This window comes from Platalea leucorodia (genome assembly GCF_965183815.1).
Source record: "Platalea leucorodia genome assembly, contig: HAP1_HAP1_SCAFFOLD_279, whole genome shotgun sequence".
NCBI lineage: Eukaryota > Metazoa > Chordata > Aves > Pelecaniformes > Threskiornithidae > Platalea > Platalea leucorodia.
In genome coordinates, this window is record NW_028121293.1 from 84,785 (window position 1) to 103,792 (window position 19,008).

The following is a 19,008-nucleotide window of genomic DNA, read 5'->3' on the forward strand; positions in this document are numbered from 1 at the left end:
GTCCCATGACCTCACCTTGCTCTCAGTCCCTTCTTCACTCCCCACACTTGCCTGGACCTCAGGAAACATCCATGAGCCTGAAGGATGGATAAGCCTCTTGGGCTGAGGTGAAACAGGTTGACTTTTGATTCTGAGGCAGCAGGAGAAGGAGGATGTGCAGTTCAGTGCTGAGATATGGCGATAAAGAGAGGATTCAAGTGAGTCTGTGGGCTGGGACATCTTGGGTGATTGAAGAGCATTAGCAGGGCTTTGGAAGAAGATGCTCAGGTTATGGGGTACTCAAAGCCATTGGCAAAACCTCAGAAAACCACAGCATGGAGACCACGGTGTGATGTTCCTCCTAGTCATGGACTGCCCTACATCCACTGGATAGAGAAGGGACAGGCCTTGCCACTCTGCAGAGCTGGCAATCAGTTCCTTGCACCAAGGCACCGAATCTGCCTGCGATGCTGCCAGGTGTCTGACACACACTCACTCTGAATGGGGATGGCTTTCCTATACAGGACCATCGCTGTCCCTGCCAAATGCCTATAGCTGCGTGTGAGAGCCTTGGCACCTCCCATGACATTACGGGCCTGGAATTGGCATTACACGGAATAACTGCTCTGAATTTGATCAGGCAACATGAGAATGTTCTTGACGCCACCATCATTAGAGTCAATGGAGATCTAGTAAACCTGGCTGATGAAAAGACAGAGGGAAACTTAGCTCTGCCTATGGTACATGACTCCATTTCAGCAGATGAATCCCTGCATAGGCTGCCCAGAACATAACAAATAGAGACAGGTTCTATTGTCCTAAAAGGGGGCATCTGATGTCATTTCATTTGGCCAAAGATTCCCCACCAGCCTCCAAGAAGACGTCCCCAGATGCTGCCCTGTCTCTCAGCATTGCTCCACGAGAGCTTGCAGCTGGTTCCATGTACCTTGGAGCACCACTGGTACTTCAGGGGTCACCAGGTCTTTGCATCTGAACACCTCAGGCCTGGCCTCCATCTCCATTATTAGCATGGGAGCTGAGCCAAGGAGCTCACATGCAGGTGTGTATTGTGTGCACACCTGAACTGAGGCAAGAAGAATCCACCTCCTGTGGGTTTGTGCTGTGCATGGGGGGAGCTGAGGACTACAGACATGGAATGGGGGCTGAATCCCTTCCCTCAGCAATGGTAAATGAGATCATTCCCTGTCCTTGCCTGGGTGTCCTGCCTAAAGATGGGACAATGATAAGGTGATTCTTGGACCTAACTCTTCTTCAGATGGGAGAAATGAACCTGGTGGAAAGAAGTGTCTCCCTGCAGCTGAGGGAGGGAAGATGAGTGATGCCTTCAGCCTGTTTCACAGCAGGTTCCCCTGCAGCCCCAGGGACACCTGGAGGGAGCCCAGAGGGGCAGAGAAAGTGGTGCCTTGGGCTGGGCCTCTGCTGCTGAGCTGGGCTGGGCTCCTGGGATGGAGGGAGCTCCTGGCAAGTGGGCAGCCCTGCAGAGAGACAGCTCCGCCCAGGAGCAGCTCCTCTGCAAAGGGCAGCAGGGCTGAGGGCACTGCCTGCAGGCAGCGAGGGGAGAGGAGCAAGGCAGAGAGGTTAAAGGGAGCCTGGAGTGGGAGGATGCCGAGAGGTCACAGGGGGAGAAATCTTCACAGCCTTTGACACACTAAGTCTCTGGCTGCAGGGCAATGCAGCTGCATTTCCTTGAGGGGTCTCCTAAAGCTGGCACATCCTACATATTACAGGATCTGTAAGGAAAACACTCAGGGTTTCTCTAGTGTAGAGGAGGAGGACATACTCCAGAGCAGGGACTCCCTGCTGCACCATCAGAGGGACAGGGTATGACGGCTGCCTTCTCCCAGGGGATGGCTGCAGGGGTGTGAAGGTGAGTGTGCTGCCAGGGGTGCCCAGGGCTGTCCTTCAGGGCAGGGTCCCTGCACCTCAGGGGCTGTGGGCAGGGACTCTGCCACCTGCCAGGGTCAGCACTCAGCCTGCCTGGGGAGCTCCCCACTGAGCTGCAGGGAGAAGCTGTGGGTGGAAAGAGTGACCCCCCAGCAAGGCAGGGTCCTTCTGCTGTTAAGAGGATGCTGTGTGGGTCAGGGCTGCTCAGACTTCAGCTCACTTCCAGAATATTTCCAAGAGGAGGTTTCAAGAAGAGCAAGACAAGAATTCCAAAGATAAGGAATTTTCCTGAGTCTGCATTTTAATTTCCTACTCTTGGGGAATGGCAGGGGACAAATGATAAAGGAGTTCTTAATTTTGACAAGTCACTGAGACTGCTGAACTGTAATTTTGAGTGATCAGTAGGTCTTCCAGGAGTCTCCTGATGTGTTTTCAGCCACTCCTCTGCCTATGGACAGCACCAGAATCACCTCTGCTGGACACATTGGTGTTAGTGACCTGTCCTTTTTTCCATGAGCAAACAGGAACATACACCCAGCCAGTGCCCTGCAAACAGGCAGGTTTTTGGAGGTCCAAGGTGAGTGCACAGAGGTTGGGATGGGGTCTGTGAGTGCTGACAGGGAAAAGACATGGAACAGGGAAACACCTCCCAGGACGAAAATCTCAAGGCAGCAGGGATATGCTGAGGGAATGAGAGGAAACTAAAACCAGAAGCACTGTAGGAGGAAGAACACAGAAACCTCTCTATGATCCTCTCCAGTGCAGACCCCTTCCTCTGAGCAAGCCCCCTTGCCTCCTCTCCCACCCACCACAGCCTCTGCGCTCTGGGCTGGGGGCTCCAAGCCGTGAACCACCTCCTCTGCAGCCAGAGCTCCAGCAGAGCCATGGTGCAGCTCTGCAGCCACGGGCCCAGTTCCCTCTGCAGAGCACAGGGGCTGAGAGCAGCTGCGCGGCAATGATGGTGTCTGGGAGGTGGCGTGCACAGCTGGGGAAGGGGAATGCTGTCCTGAGTGCCCCAATGCCTCTGCCCTGGCCTCTCTCAGCCAGATCCTCACTGTGTTTTCCCTTGTTTCTCCACTGGTCTGTGTTATTGCTATTGTTACCTTGTTCTTGCTGCCAGGCTCTCTGGGGATGGGATTTTCAGCTGCAGAGTCACACACTGATCTTGTGGGGCCTTACATGCAGCTGTGTCCATGGGAACACATGTCCCAGCTTTCATCCAACCTGTGTGGCTGTGGGCAATGCAGTCTGTGGGGCTGGGGAATGAGCTGAATCTCCCTCATGCAAATGCCATCATTAGGACACTTGGCCATCTCCTTGAGGATTCCTTCCAAGCTGTGACCTTCCTTCCAAGATGCAAACCTGGCCTATAGCACCTTTGTGTTATCTGAAGGCACCATGGAGAAGATCAGAGATGCTACAACAGAGAAGATGCTGTTGGGTTTGTGAAATGAGCCATGTGTGTCCCGGGCTAGAAGTGGGGTGCTGAGACCTTAGGAAAGGGTGAGACATTTAGTGGTGTGAGGTAGATCCCTCTGCTCACAGCAGTGCTTGGTGGCTTTTCAAGGTAATATGGGAGTGTGATCACCCTCCACCTCAGAAAGCTGCAAGCCCAGGGCAGCTGGGAGGAAGACAGAAAGACAGACCAGCTCCCCTCACTCTGCACTAAGCCACAGGCGCTCCTCTTGCCTCGCAGGACTCCCTCTGTTCTCCCTGAGTGCAGCACAAATGCTGAGGCTTTCTGACATCCAAGAACACTCCCCTGGGTGCAAAGGGAGGAGGAGATATGAAAAACCCCAAACCTCTCAACCTGCCTTCTGCCACCTCAGTTCCTCATCACTGGGAGTGCAGATGCTGACACCCCTTCTGCACTAGGAGCAGTTTCATGAGAGAAGGTCGAACACCAGGACTGGCCCCTGCCCCCACTCTTCGCATGAACCCACTGCTGCAGAGCAGGGCTGACCTCTCGGCAGCCAGCGGGCAGAGGCCCTGCTCCTCATGGCACATTCAGCCAACATCAACCAGGGCTCCAGCCATGGAGCTGAAGGAAGGTCTCCTAGAAAAGGAAAAGGGTGAGTGTAGCAGAGGGAGGGTCTATGGAAAATGGCTTTGATATTGCTCAGAGAAGTCTCCCCTAAATTGTCACTGTCTTTTCCTCCTTGGACAGTGCCCCATGCCCATAGACAGCAAATGTCCAACAGCAGCTCCATCACCCGGTTCCTCCTCGTGGCATTCACGGACACACGGGAGCTGCAGCTCTTGCACTTCTGGCTCTTCCTGGGCATCTACCTGGCTGCCCTCCTGGGCAACGGACTCATCATCACTGCTGTAGCCTGTGACCACTGCCTCCACACCCCCATGTACTTCTTCCTCCTCAACCTCTCCCTCCTTGACCTGGGTTCCATCTCTACCACTGTCCCCAAAGCCATGGCCAATTCCCTCTGGAACACCAGGGACATCTCCTACTCAGGATGTGCTGCCCAAGTCTTTCTGCTTTTCTTCTTCCTTGGAGCAGAGTGTGCCCTTCTCACTGTCATGTCCTATGACCGCTACGTTGCCATCTGCAAACCCCTGCACTACGGGACCCTCCTGGGCAGCAGAGCTTGCGTCCACATGGCAGCAGCTGCCTGGGGCAGTGCATTTCTCAGTGCTGTGCTGCACACTGCCAATACATTTTCACTACCCCTCTGCCAGGGCAATGCTGTGGACCAGTTCTTCTGTGAAATCCCCCACATTCTCAACCTCTCCTGCTCACACTCCTACCTCAGGGAAGCTGGGCTTCTTATTTTAATTTCTTTGTTAGCTTCTGTGTGTTTTGTTTTCATTGTGCTGTCCTATGTGCGGATCTTCAGGGCTGTGCTGAGGATCCCCTCTGAGCAGGGATGCCACAAAGCCTTTTCCACGTGCCTCCCTCACCTGGCCGTGGTCTCCCTGCTTATCAGCACTGTCATGTTGGCCTACCTGAAGCCCCCCTCCATCTCCTCCCCATCGCTGGATCTGGTGGTGGCAGTTCTGTCATCGATGGTGCCTCCAGCAGTGAACACCCTCATCTACAGCATGAGGAACAAGGAAATGAAGGATGCAGTGTGGAAACTATTTGATTACAAGCTACTTCATATTAAGGTGCCCATTGTCCCACTCGGGTTCCCACGATATCACAGGAATTGCCTGGACTAACTTTTCTTCATATGTGTCTTTATTTTTCCTTTGTGGGATATTTGGGGGGTTGGTTTTTTTTTTTTTTTTTGTTTATACCTGTGATAATATTATTCTTGGCCTCCTACCTGCCTTTTTTTGACCCAAAGTCCTCATGTACATATGGATCCGGGCTCCCCGTTTAGATAAACTCAAAGAAACCAGTAGAAAATTATTTGTCTCAGCTCCCATCTCTCCACATCTCCTCTGGAGCTGGGGGAACAGCCTGCAGGAGGGGTTCAGGAGGCAAATGCCCAGCTGCCTCACGGAGGACCAGCCCTGGTGGGCACTATCCCTCTACTGCCTGCGCGTTGGGGCTACTGCTTTCCTGGAGCCATGGCCAAGGACAGCAACAGGACATCATTGCCTTTTTAGTGCTGGTCTCTCCTCAATTCCACACTCTTCTGCTGTGCCCTTTTATTTGTGCTGCCCCTAAGGTCTGGTGCAACTTGTGACAGTCCTGTTATCTGTACGGTGGCATCCCTGTGGCTGAGGGCAGGAGCAGGCCACGTGAACCACTCTATCAGAGCTGGTCTCCATGCAAGCACCATCATGACCAAAGGGGCTCCTCAGGACAGGGCCAGAAGGCTGGGCGCCTCTTCCAAAGCTGGTGTCAGGAATACACCCAATAGGGTTCTCCCTCAGAAGGACTTTTGCTCTTCTGGGCTTCTGATGGATTCAGGGTGACAATCTGAGAGTCCCACGGTGATATGTTAGGGACCAAGGCATGGATGAAGACCTCCCTTCTTGGTTGCATACGTCCACTGAAAGAGCAACTGGTCTTTGACTTACCTGCCTGATGCTGTCCCACCTGCAGCGGGGCTGATGGCAGATGCCATCCTGAAAAGGAACTGAGAGCTGCCAGGAGAGCTCAGGGGATCTCCAGGGACAGTGTGAGAGTCTGGGTGGGCAGTGAGTGGCACCTCATAAAATGAGTGACCATCCAAGGAGGAGTGTCCCGGAGGAAAAGGTGAACGTGAGGAGCCCACAGGCTAACAAGGGCCCTGCAATGGCAGGAGAGGCTGTGAGGAGAGAGCAGGCAAAGGGCCATAAGAATTGGAAAACCCATGGGCTGGATCCAGTGCAGCCATCCCCTGCCCTGCGTGCCATTAGAGACACCCCATGGTCCTGCCCAGTCCTGTCCTTAGCTCCTGAGCAATCAGGCATGATGGAAAAGGGCTCAGCAGCAGTGATCCTGCTCCAGCTGGGTCTGCTTCTGACCCTGACCAGCATGGCCAGTGCAGGGTTGTGGCAATTAATCACGGACTCCGCGTATGAGTTTAGGCGAAGACAAGTGAAGACAAGTGAAGACGACGATGACGACGCTTTGTTTTTACAATCTATCCCTTTTATAATATGATCTAGTGTTCACGAGCAAGCAAAACCCATCTCATTGGCTACTGTCTTGCGTCCACGCGTCTCTTCAGCGTTACTTCTTGGTTCTTCAAGCTGGTGCACACAAATTCCTCTTTCAGGGATATATCCAATCTCATCCTTATTTTTCTGCCTCTAAGTTTCACCAACTTGTTTGTAACAAGCCTCAAGGCCACAGCTGCATTCCTGTGAACCTGTAACAAGCCTCAAGGCCACAGCTGCATTCCTGCGAACCTGTTTGTAACAAATCTCAAGGGCAGAGCTGCATCTCGTCAAAGTAAAACACTATCTCATTTATTCCCAAAATTCCCCCTTTTTGTCTACTACAAAAGCTTGTTTAATCATATTCTATAGCATTTTCTATACCCAAGACACTAGACAAGAAACTATCATTATTATAGCGCAAAATATTAGTAACAAGAAAAAACCTATTTTGATTAGAGACATTATCCACCCGCCAATTCCCCAACTTTTTAGTAAGTGATTCAGCCAACCAAATCCATCACTGACTTGTAATTTGCTAACTTCAAATCTTTGATTGCTTTATGGATTAATTCGGAGTTATCTGATAAGTCATTCCCATCAGTCTTCTCAGAGTTCAGTGTCTTCTGCTGTTCGTTCTTGTTATCCAATGCAAGAGCCGGTCTTACGCACCTTGCAGGTACCCACTTAGGTCCTACATATGTTGAGACACAAGCATACCCTCTGCCCCAGGTTAGTAGATCAAAACGACCTTCGCAATTACCTGTTTGTAGCGATTTTGTAAAAACTCGGGCCTTCTGTGGTGTGGCTGTTAAATCTTTTGGTTGAAGAGACAGAAAATGAGAGATAATAACAGGAATATTATTTTCAGACATATTCAGGTAGTTTAACACATACACGGCTTTACTTAGTCTGTCTGCTGGAGTGGCTCCTGGCATTCCCCGTTTTTGTTTTTGCAGGTTCAATTGTTTGTTGCAAGATTTTCCAGCCCAGATATTTCCAAGGCTCAGTTTTTTGTACCTTTTCAGGGGCTACTTCAAGTCCATATCTGTTTAGAGCTCGTCGTATCTCTTTTTCTTAGTTGTGGGCAATCTCTTTTAAAATGTTCAGTTTTTCCACAGAAGAAACATGATTTCTGCACTTCCATTGCGGCGGCAAAAGCTGTAGCTAATGTTTCCATGTTATGGGACATTGACCCCACCTTCTGGGTAGCTTCTATCATATCCATTAAGGAGGGATTTTTTAGAGGCAAAAGCACTTTTTTTACAGTCCGTATTCGCATTTTCAAAGGCTAATTTTAAGAGTAGGACCTCTCTTCCTTCTGCATTTTCGACTTGTTTTTCCAAAGCCTCCTATAGACGATCTAAGAATGAGATATATCCCTCTCCTCTCCCTTGCTTTATTAACGTAAATGATTTTGTCGCTCTTCCGACATCCGGCACTTTTAGTAATGCCTGTAAAGCAAGGTCTCTGCCTTGTGCTAATATCTCTGGTCGTAATCGTGCCTGTAACGTTGGATGATTTAGCGGCGGATCCCCCATAAGTTGTGGGAGTCCTGCCCCTTGTAAAGGGTCGCCTTGTTGTCACTGCATATTGATAATTGTGCCGTTTTGGCAGGCGGTACGCCAGGTGCTTTCAAAGATCACCTTTTGCGTTGGGGTCAATATAAGATTAGTAGGCGTGCATATATCAAATGGTACTATTTCATTTGTCAATATTCCCCATAGCCGGGATTGTGTAAAAGGAGAACCCAGTCCATGCGCGGCAACTGTTTGTCGTAGATCTTTTAAAACATTATAGCCAAAAGGTTCATGCTCATCGGGGACATTTGCGTTGCTGCATATGACAGGACACGCTATCGCTGAACAAAAAGCTGTATCCCCCGCTTGCAATGCTTGGTGTCTCATCTTTTGCCACCTCGCAGCAGCGGCTGATGCCTCCCATTCCTCGGGTGGCAATTGATTATGGGTTTGTGGAGTATCACGGACTCCGCATATGAGTTTCGGGGAAGACAAGCGAAGACAAGTGAAGAAGACGACGACAACGACAATGACAATGGCAATGGCGATGATAATGACGATGACACTTTATTTTTACAATTTATCTCTTTTATAATATGATCTAGTGTTCACGAGCAAGAAAAACCCATTTCATTGGCTACTGTCTTGCGTCCACGTGTCTCTTCAGCATTACTTCTCGGTTCTTCAAGCTGGTGCACGCGAATTCCTCTTTCAGGGATGTATCCAATCTCATCCTTATTTTTCTGCCTCTAAGTTTCACCAACTTGTTTGTAACAAGCCTCAAGGCCACAGCTGCATCTCGTCAAAGTAAAACACTATCTCATTTTTTCCCACACAGACCCACAGTCCAGCTGCTTACAAACCACTGATGCATCGTTCATGCTCCAGTAGTCACCACACACGGTCCCCCACTGGCCCCTGTGTTTCACCTCCACTCTCCCAGCACAGTGCCTGCCACCATTCACCAGCCTCACCTCCACAGCACCTTCAAACACAAACATGGAACCAGTCAGGCACAGCACCAAGCCCCAGCACTGTGGGTCTGGGGGAAGCCCCTGCCCAGGCCATGTCAGTGGTGCCAGGGTGGGAGCCCTCTCCCCTCCAGGCTGTCCCCAAGACAGTACAGGGGTCCCTTCTATCCCCATGGGCTGCGCAAGGCTGGTTGTGGGCAGTTCTGGCCCTGCTGGGTCATTCGCCATCCCACCGCACAAGGCACCTTTTCCCACCCCAACGGCCACCTGCGCCCTGCCCACACACACCTGCACACTGTGCCCAGCCCTGCACAGGGCACCCTCTCTTCCCCAGCCCAGCACCCCCTGGACAGCCCCGTGTACCCAGGCCTGCAGCTTCCCATGCAAACCGCCTGCCCCGGCACCATCCATACCCACCCCCACCCCCAGGGCTTTTTGTGTTCCCACCGAGACGACTCCGATGGTGCCCCCACCCACATCACCTCCTCGCTTCTGGTGTCAGGGCCACTGCACTGGGCCGGGCCGCCCAGGAAGGATGTCTCTCTATGCAGATGCCCCCGTCCCCTTCTCTCTGCGGGGCACAAACTGCCCTCATGGGGTCAGGGCTCCCCTGCATCAAGGGGGCAGTCAGCAGCACACAAACCCTCCGGGGTACCCCAGAGGCTGGCAGTGCCCTGGGCATCTCTGGGTGCTGCCGTCACCAGCTAGGCCACCACTGCCTCCAGAGGCACAGTGCTGGACAACAGGGGGGACCAAAATGTTACCCCAGGACAGGCTGTCTGTGAATCCAGCCAGGCACAGGCTGCCTTCAACACCGGAGGCCTGGAAAAGGAGGTACTCTCCCACCCAGGCAGGCAGGCACAGGGTCCATGGACTTGAGCACCTTCTGACCCTCATCTCAGTAGCACCTGCAAAGCAACCCCATTCCCAGACAGATCCCGATGACCATGCGGGTACCCACTGGCCCTGGGCTGTGGGACAATGAAACTGGCACTTACCTCTGCACAGCTGTACCCAGAGGAGCAGCCACAGCATCTGAGGGTACAGGAGTCCCTCTGTGCCCATCCGGAGCCTCCTGCCCTGCCAGCACATCCCTGCCGCGCCACACTCCCTGCCACAGCTCCTGGGGACTCATGGGGACAATGATGACGGGAGGGCAATATATCTCTGCAGATCCCAGCCCAGCTACAGGACGAGCCAATCAAAGCAGCAGGACCTTTTTAGACATTATTGGGAGCTATCTCCCCTCCGACACAGCCCAGCCCTCCAATGAACTTCTCCAGTGCCATTCATGACCATATATGAGAGACAGCTCTGCTGCAGGTGTCATGTCACTGTGGTGGGGGGCTGTCACAGGACAGGGCTGGTTGTGGGGGAGGAAAATGGGGTTTTCATCCCTTGAACCCTGCTGTGTTGACCAGGAGCACTGGGCATCTCCTATGTCAGGCACATCGAAGAGCCCAAGGTGAGAGCGTCCAGCCACCCCCGTGCCATGGGAACCACAGGGCTGGGACTGCACCGGAGGCTGTGTCAGGAAGGGAAGGAAGGAGCCCCTGACCCTGCTACAGAACCCGCTGTGCTGGGAGCAGCAGCTGGGAAAGGGCCTTAGCCCAGGCCAGAGCCCCATCCCAGGAGTGCTGGCTCACCCATCCTTCCCTGGAGAGCCCCTTGGAAGGTCCCTCATGTCCCTGCCCTGGCAGCAGACCCACAGCCCAGAGGCTCAGACATGTCCCTGACTCTCAGCCTGTCACCAAGGGGCCGTTATTCCCCGCAGGCGGATCAGGAGCTCCAGCCTGCAGGTGCACAAACCACAGCCCCCGTGGCCTTGCAGCGCTCGCCGTGCTCCCTGCACAGCGCCCGGGGAAGGAAGTCTGTGGTTTCCTCCTGGCACCGTGCCCAGGCACATCCCTGCGGTGCCCCAGAGCCACCCCCGCCCCAACTGCTCCAGCCAGGGCTGCAGGGGCTGCTCCTTCGGCCTCACAGACACGGGGCGTGCAGCTCCCGTCCCCTGTGATGCGCTTGTGAGAGCACACAGCCGCTCTGCACCGAGCCCCACAGCCATGGAGTGCCATTGGTGATGTGACCACTGCCACCCTCCTACTGCCACTTCTGTGCGCTCATGGGTTATACTGACGGTGACCTCACATCCTCCTACTGTAAACGCTGTGTGCGCATGAGTTACACTGTCACACGTGTGTGCGGTGTATGGCCTTCTGCTGATGATGTTTCTTTCAAAAAGTCGTATTTGGGTGTGGTCTAAACATTATTTTGGTGCCATCAGAAGCACCTACACGAGCTATGTGCCAGCTCCTGACCTATCAGCTATTCAGGCACCAGTGACATCGCAAGCTCATACACAGCCCCTGGCCTATCTGCTACTCAGCCACAGATGATGTCATAGCATCTACCTCTGATGTTGGCCTTCTCCTGGACTATCGGCTATTTGGGCACCAATGACCTCAAAACCACCTACAGAAACTGTGGGCCTGCTCCTGCCCCATCCTTCCTAAAGAGGCAGCTTCCATACATGGCCACGCTCCAGAGCTGTGAGCTATCTGACCATGTCTCTGATACCTAAGTGAGATTACAGCTCAAGAACTGCCCACAGACTCCTAATTCCTCCTGTTTGCTCCCCAAGCCATCTGCATTCCTGTGCAGGCCCATCAGAGGTGTGCCCAGCCATGCTGATTCCCTGCTGAGACTGAGGGCTACTTGACAGGTGCCCACAAACAGCCCTGGTTGTACCCTTTGCTTCACCTCCAACCTTCCTATTCCCTGTTTCCCCCCTCCCGAGTTCTTCCCTTTGGTCATCCTCAATCCCTCTCATTCAAGAAGCCCACCTCTGATTTCCCTTTACCTGCTGGCCCTGGCTTTGCTTGCCTGTTGCCCTCCGTTGGTGTTTCTGGGCTGGCAGCATTGGGAATTCTTACCTTGGTCAGCAAGGCCGTTAAACTGCTACCTCCTTTTATTATCCATCATGGCCTTCAGTTCCTCATGCTGTCATCTTGTTAGAGGCACCACAGGACAGGGTGAGCCACCTACACGCACACAGGAACAGCTGACACAAGGAAGATTCAGTTCATGGGGACCCTGGGAAACCCTGGGATTTGGCCGACAGAAAGCTCATCAAGTTTGACAAGGAGAAGTGGCCAGTCCTGCATCAGGGGAAGAATAACCCCATGTATCAGGGCAAGCTTGGAGCTGACCATCTGAGGAGTGAGCCTGAGGAGAAGGCCGTGGTCGCTACAAGGGATGCAATAGGAGCCAGTGGAGCATGCTGACCATGAGTAAGGCCAGCTGCACACGGGGCTGAATTAGGATGAGCGAGACCACCCAGACAAGGGGAGTTACCTTGACTCAGCGCTGTTGTGGCCACATCTGAAATAATCTGTCCTGGTGCAGGGCTCCATGTTCTGCAGGAGTGGGGAGGAACTGGAGAAGGTCCAGAGGTGGCCTGCCAAGCTGGGCTGAAGGGGCTGAATCACATGGCTTGTGTGGAGAGACCGAGGGACCTGGGCTGCTTTGGCCTCATGGCACAGAGGCCAAGGACAAGGTTGTAGTAGCCTGCAATTGCTTGAAAGGTGGTTTCAGGGAGGATGAAGATTTCCTTTGTAGAGGAAACAGCATGAGGAAGGAAAGGCTTTGGAGTCTGAGCCTGGGCATGAGGAAGATGAAATGTCACTTGAAGGGTAGTGGCGTGGTGCAACCGGTCACTGGTGGTGGTGGTGTTTGTCTGTGATCAGCCCGTGGCTTTCTGTTTCAGAGAGAGATATTGGTACAGGCAGGGACATGGGAGGATGAGAGCAAGGTGGGGAAGTGGATCGTGTGTCTACAGCCTGCAGGGAAACAGGCACAGGCGTGGGACAGCGTAGGACATCCTGGGGTGGAGATGGCCAATGATGACAGCCATACAAGAACTGTTTTTGACAGAGAGATAGGAAGCGATAGATATAAATGCAAGGAAGGAGCTGATTAAAGAGTGAATTTGACTTCTGAAAGATGGGGCGAGCTTCTAAGTCCCTGAAGCTCAAAGCAGCGACGAGATAATTGGGAGGTATCTGAATGAACAAAATGCAGGGGGAGGGGGAGAGCAATGGGAAGGGCAAATGTCCCGCTACCTCTGCTGAGAAGATGCCCTTAGACATGGTCATTTAATCAAGAGAGGTGGGAAGACCTGAAAGATAAGGGAGATGGAATACGCAGCGTAATATAATAGATAGAGCAGCCATAATGCAAGTACAGGAGATCAATATTTTTTCTCCTATGATTAATGCACTCCCTGCAAATTCCCACTCTGGCATGATGGGAAAACCCTGCCACTATATTAAAAGTACTCAATTGTTTCAGCTGGTGAAAATGGGCTCCTATTTTTTTCTCAGTGTTGCAGATTTGTTCACCTTTCCAGGCAGACCTTCTTTGCCTGACCATAAAACACCCAGGGCGGCTTTTAGAGGCCTCCGTGTACCTGAGGTGTTTCCCTGGGGCTGGCAGCTCTCAGGCAGGGCGTGTGGGAGAGCAGAGCCCCTCGGGATCTGCAGGCAGAGGCTGGGCAGGGGGTTCCCAGGGCATCTGCACTGGCAGGAGGTGTCTGTGTCCCTGTAGCTGAAGGCATTTGGGTCCTACATCCAACCACAATAAAATTTAAAAGCTGAAAAGTGTTTTTAAACATTTTCTTTGCTTTGCATCTTTCTGTTTAATTCTTTGTTTTATGTTTACTGACATTTTCTAAACATTTTTCTTTTCAGGCTAGCAGCATTTAAAGAAAAGGTCATTTTGTGTCTTGCCCACAGCCCTGTGCCCCCAAGACAGCTCCTGCCCAGGACTGTCAGCGATACCCCTCAGTCTTTGCCGAGAGAGAGTCACACTGGGGTATCAGCCTCTTTTCGCTGCCTGAGATGTTAGTTTAGGTGGTCACATACAGCACAGGAAGATTCCTGCCCCATAAACATTTGCTCTGTGGTTGTCAGAGAAGGGGCCTGACACCATAGGATCAGTTCAAGTTGGAAGGGACCTCGGGAGTTCTGCAGTCCAACCTGCCAGAAAAAAAAGGGGTCAGACCAGGTTGTTCATGGCTTGATCCAGTCTGAGTCTGGAAACCTCCAAGGACGGAGTCTGCACAGCATCTCTGGGTGACCTGCTCCAACGCTTGGCTCAGCTCACACTGAAACAGACTTTCCTTACCTGCAGGCTTAATCTCTCCTCTTTCACCTCCCACCCCCTGTCTTTTGCCCTCCCACCATGCCCCATGGTGAAAAGCCTGTCTCTCTATTCTCCATCAAGTCCTTGTAGGTACTGGCAGGCCACAGTGAGGTCCTCTCAGCCTTCATTTCTCCAGGCTGGACTAGCTCATCTCCCTCAGCCTCTCCTCAGGGGAAAGGTGCTCCAGTCCCTGACCATCTTGGAGGTCCTTTGCTTCAAGCAGAGGGATTCAAGCACTGAGCCCAGCAGGAGGATGGAAATGGCCAAGCAGGACAATTCACCCATAAACTTGGGGTGTGCTGCCAGTGCTGGAAATGGCCAGGGAGAAAGGCTGGGGGGTTACAAATGCCCTGGGGCACCTGCCCCAACTCTCCATGGCACCAAAGGCACAGAGCAGCCTCCTCTCTCCTGTGTCTGCAAGTCTCAGCTCCCTTCCATGAGCCCTGGCTCTGCAGCACCAACCCCTGGTGTGAGTCCTCACCCTGCAAGGTCGGACAGCTCAGCTAACTTCAGTGCGTTCCTCTCCTGAGCACTTCCCAGCCCAGCCCAGTCCCTCTCTGGTTCTCCCCATCACTTCCCACCCCCTACCCATCTCCCCCCTGTCCAGCCCAGAAAAGCAGCCCATTCTGGGCTGACCCCATGGCAGTGCCCATTGATGGGTACTGCAGAGCTCTGCACACTCAACCCCACAGCCCCAGCCCCTCTGAAGGTCACAGTAGCTCCTGGGAGGCAGAGAGGTGTCTCAGCCTCCCCATCAGGTGCAGGGCTGAGGGCCAGCCATGGCATGAGGAGATGGAAGCCAGTGGCTGCTCCTGTCTCCAAGACATCCTTATTGTCCACTGCCAGCAAGCCCCTCTGTGCCAGCCCCTCTCCCAGGAAAAGACTCCTGGCCCAGGGGATCCTCAGGCTGCTCCGGCTGCCCAAGCAATAGAAAAGCCTGCCCGAGCTGGTGCATTCAGAAATAGATTTCTCTTTGCCATTTATAACCCCCTGGAAGCAGAAAGTATCTTCTTTGCTCTTCTCCAGGCATGTCCCTGCCCCCAGAGAGCCTTTCACCAGGGAAATTTGTCCATGCTGGCCTGACCTGCTGCTCCTACCCCCTCCCCGTGCTCTCCACAGGGCCCCAAGCTGTTGGTACGGCTCTGCAGAGCGATTGGGCTGTGGTGCCTGAAAGCCATGGGGTGACGTCCCAGGCAGATCCCTGTCGATCATTCACCATCTCCGGGGGAACTGGGCACCCACAGGTGAAGGCTCAGCCCAGGCCCATTCTCTAACATATTGCCCCATGCCCTCCTCCCCTCATCCCATGGAGAAGCCAAGCAAAGCAGCATGGCATTGTGGGGGCAATTTCTTCAGCCTGACCTCAGCTTTGGCAGAAGAGCCCAACCTCCAGACACCAGCACTGAGGAAATCCCCTTTTATTCCAGAGATGCGACATGGGAGGCGAGCTGTACCATTGTGCCAGCCACATGTGAACAGGCCTCTGGGTCAGACAGGCTGGGTTCAGGCCTCTGGTGGAGTGGAGTGGCTGCAGGCATGGACAGACACGGTTATCACAGATAAATTGCCCAAAGCACAGGAGGTTCCGGAGCTGAATTTGAAATCACTTCTGAAGAGACACGAGCAGGTTAATGCTGCTGAAAAGAGCTGATTGAATCAGCTGCTTCAATGTGTCTTTAAGCTCCTGGTTCCTCATGCTGTAGATGAGGGGGTTCACTGCAGGAGGCACCACTGAGTACAGAACTACCATCACCAGATTCAGCGATGGGGAGGAGATGGAGGGAGGCTTCAGGTAGGCAAACATGGCAGTGCTGATAAACAGGGAGACCACGGCCAGGTGAGGGAGGCACATGGAAAAGGCTTTGTGCCGTCCCTGCTCAGAAGGGATCTTCAGCACAGCCCTGAAGATCTGCGCATAAGACAGCACAATGAAAACAAAACACCCAAATTCCACAAAGATACTAACCACAATAACACAAACTTCCCTGAGGTAGGCATCTGAGCAGGAGAGCTTGAGGATCTGGGGGATTTCACAGAAGAACTGGTTTATGGCATTGCCTTGGCAGAGTGGGAGTGAAAATGTACTGGCAGTGTGCAGCAGAGAAGTGAGTAAACCACCGCCCCAGGCAGCTGCTGCCATGTGGACACAAGCTCTGCTGCCCAGGAGGGTCCCATAGTGCCAGGGTTTGCAGATGGCAACGTAGCGGTCGTAGGACATGATGGTGAGGAGAAAATATTCCCCTACCATCAAGAAAGGAAAGAAAAAGATCTGGGCAGCACATCCCTGGTAGGAGACAGCCCTGGTGTCCCAGAGGGAATTGGCCATGGCTTTGGGAACAGTGGTAGAGATGGAGCCCAGGTCGAGCAGGGCAAGGTTGAGGAGGAAGAAATACATGGGGGTGTGGAGGCGTTGTTCACACACTACAGCGGTGATGATGAGGCCATTGCCCAGGAGGGCAGCCAGGTAGATGCCCAGGAAGAGCCAGAAGTGCAAGAGCTGCAGCTCCCGTGTGTCTGTGAATGTCAGGAGGAGGAACTCAGTGATGGAGCTGGCATTGGACATTTGCTGCCTCTGGGCACGGGGACCCGTGCAAGGAGGAAAAGTCATTGACAAGTTAGGGGAGACTTTTCTGAGCAAAATTAAAAGCCATTTCCTACAGACCCTCCCCTTGCTGCACACAAACACGCATAAACACACACACATTTTCCTTTTCTAGGAGACCTTCCTTCAGCTCCATGGCTGAAGCTGTGCTTTGGTGCTAGTTGAATGTGCCGTGAGGAGCTGGGCCTCTGCCCTCTGGCTGCCGAGGTGTCAGCCCCGCTGTGCAGCAGTGAGTTCATGGGAACGGTGGAAGCAGGGTCCAGTCCCGATATTCAGCTTTGTCAGATGAAACCTCCCCTAATGCAGAAGGGCTTGTCAGCATCTGCACTCCCAGTGTTAAGGAATGAGGATTCCAGAAGGCAGACTGAAAGTTTTTTTTAAAAAGAATTTCCCCCTCTTCTTTGAGGATTGTTTTGGGATGTCAGAAACCCTCAGTATTTCTGATGCACTCAGGGAGAACAGAGCAAATCCTGCAAGGCAAGAGGATTGCCTTGGGATTAGAGCAGAGTGAGGGGAGCTGGTCTGTCCCTCAGTCCAAGAGGCCCTGGCCTTGCACCTTTCTGAGACTGAGGGCAATCACACTGCTATGTTCCTGTGAAAAGCCAGCAGACGCTGCTGAGAGCAGAGGGATCCAGTGCAGACCACTAAATGTCCCACCCTTTCTCAAGGTCTCAGCAGCCCACTTCCAGCCAAGGACACACAGGGCTCATTTCACCAACCCAAGAGCATTTCCTTGGCCATTGCATCTCTGTGCTTCTCCATGGGGCTTCCAGGTAACACAAAGATGCTATGGGACAGATTTGCCTTCTGGAGGGCAGCTCACAGCTTGGAAGGATACCTCAAGGAGATGCCTCAGTTTTTTCATGATGGTATCTCGCTAAGGGCAAACGAGCTCATGCCCCAGCCCCACAGCGTGCATTGTCCACAGCCTCACAGATGAGAGGAAGGCTGGGACACTTGTTCCCAGGGACACACCTGCACGAAAGGCCCCACAGGATCAGTGTGTGACTCTGCAGCTGAAACTCCACCTCCCCAGAGAGCCTGACAGCAAGACCAGGATAACAAGAGCAATCACACAGACAAGTGGAGAAAGAAGGAAAAATACAGGGAGGTTCTGGCTGAGAGAGGCCAGGGCAGAGGCATTGGGGCACTCAGACAGCGTTCCCCTTCCCCAGCTGTGCACGCCACCTCCCAGACCCCAACATTGCCGGGCAGCTGCTCTCAGCCCCTGCGCTCTGCAGAGGGAAGTGGGCCCGTGGCTGGAGAGCTGCACCATGGCTCTGCTGGAGCTCTGGCTGCAGAGGAGGTGGTTCATGGCTTGGACCCCACAGCCCTGTGAGGGCAGAGGCTTTGGTGGGTGGGAGAGGAGGCAAGGGGGCTTGCTCAGAGGCAGGGGTCTGCATTGGAGGGGATGATACGGAGTTTTCTGAATTCTCCCTCCCACAACATTGCTCTTTTAAGTAAGTTTCCTCTCATTCCCTGATTGTAACCCTGCTGCCTGGAGATTTTCCTCCTGGGAAGTGATTCCCTGTGCCATGTCTTTTCCCTGTCAGTGCTCACAGACCCCATGCTAACCTCTGTGCACTCCCCTTGGCCCTACAGAAACCTGCCTGTTTGCAGGGCACTGGCTGGGCACATGTTCCTGTTGGGAGGTTCAGAAGGGCAGGTCAGAACAGCCCTGATGGTGCAGCAGAGGTGATGCTGGTGCTGTCCCTAGGCAGAGGAGGGGCTGAAGGCACTTTAGGAGGCTGTTAGATGACCTACTGGCCACTCCAGGTTACAGCTCAGGACTCTCAATGGCTTGTCCAAACTTGACAGGTCCTTTTCTATTTCTCTTTCCCTTCCCCAGCCCCACCGCTGCTCCTGTTCCCTGCCCTCAGAGTAGGAAACTGAAAACACAGGCTCGGGAAATCTCTTTATAGCAAACTCTGCCTTGACCTTCCTCTTGAAACAGCCCCTTGGAAGTTTCCTGGTGGTGATCTGGAGCTGTGAGCAGCCCTGACCCATGCAGCACCCTCTCGACAACAGAAGGACCCTGCCCTGCCAGAAGTTGTTCCTTCCACCCACAGCTTCTTTCCACAGCGCCATGGGGAGCTGCCAAGGGAGGCTGAGTGCTGACACTGGCAGGCAGCAGAGTCCCTGCCCTGGCACACAGCCCCCTGGGGCACAGGGACCCTGCTCTGAAGGACAGCCCGGGCACCCCTGGCTGCACACACACAGTCACCCCCTGCAGCTGTCCCTGGGAGAAGGCAGCTGTGATGCCCTGTCCCTCTGAGGGTGC

General features: G+C 53.4%; 2 protein-coding genes across 2 annotated transcripts; one reads left to right on the forward strand and one right to left on the reverse strand.

Annotated features, from left to right (window-relative positions):
- Positions 1-4,074: 4,074 nt before the first annotated feature.
- On the forward strand, positions 4,075-5,061 carry LOC309603970 (olfactory receptor 14A16-like; the record flags this gene model as incomplete). The annotated part of the gene is made up of 1 exon (XM_082338841.1): positions 4,075-5,061. One exon carries the CDS (start codon positions 4,075-4,077, stop codon positions 5,059-5,061), a length of 987 nt encoding a protein of 328 aa, XP_082194967.1.
- Positions 5,062-15,728: 10,667 nt separating this feature from the next.
- On the reverse strand, positions 15,729-16,688 carry LOC309603971 (olfactory receptor 14C36-like; the record flags this gene model as incomplete). Its single annotated transcript, XM_082338842.1, has 1 exon — positions 15,729-16,688. The coding sequence occupies one exon, from the start codon at positions 16,686-16,688 to the stop codon at positions 15,729-15,731; it is 960 nt and encodes a 319-aa protein (XP_082194968.1).
- Positions 16,689-19,008: the final 2,320 nt, after the last annotated feature.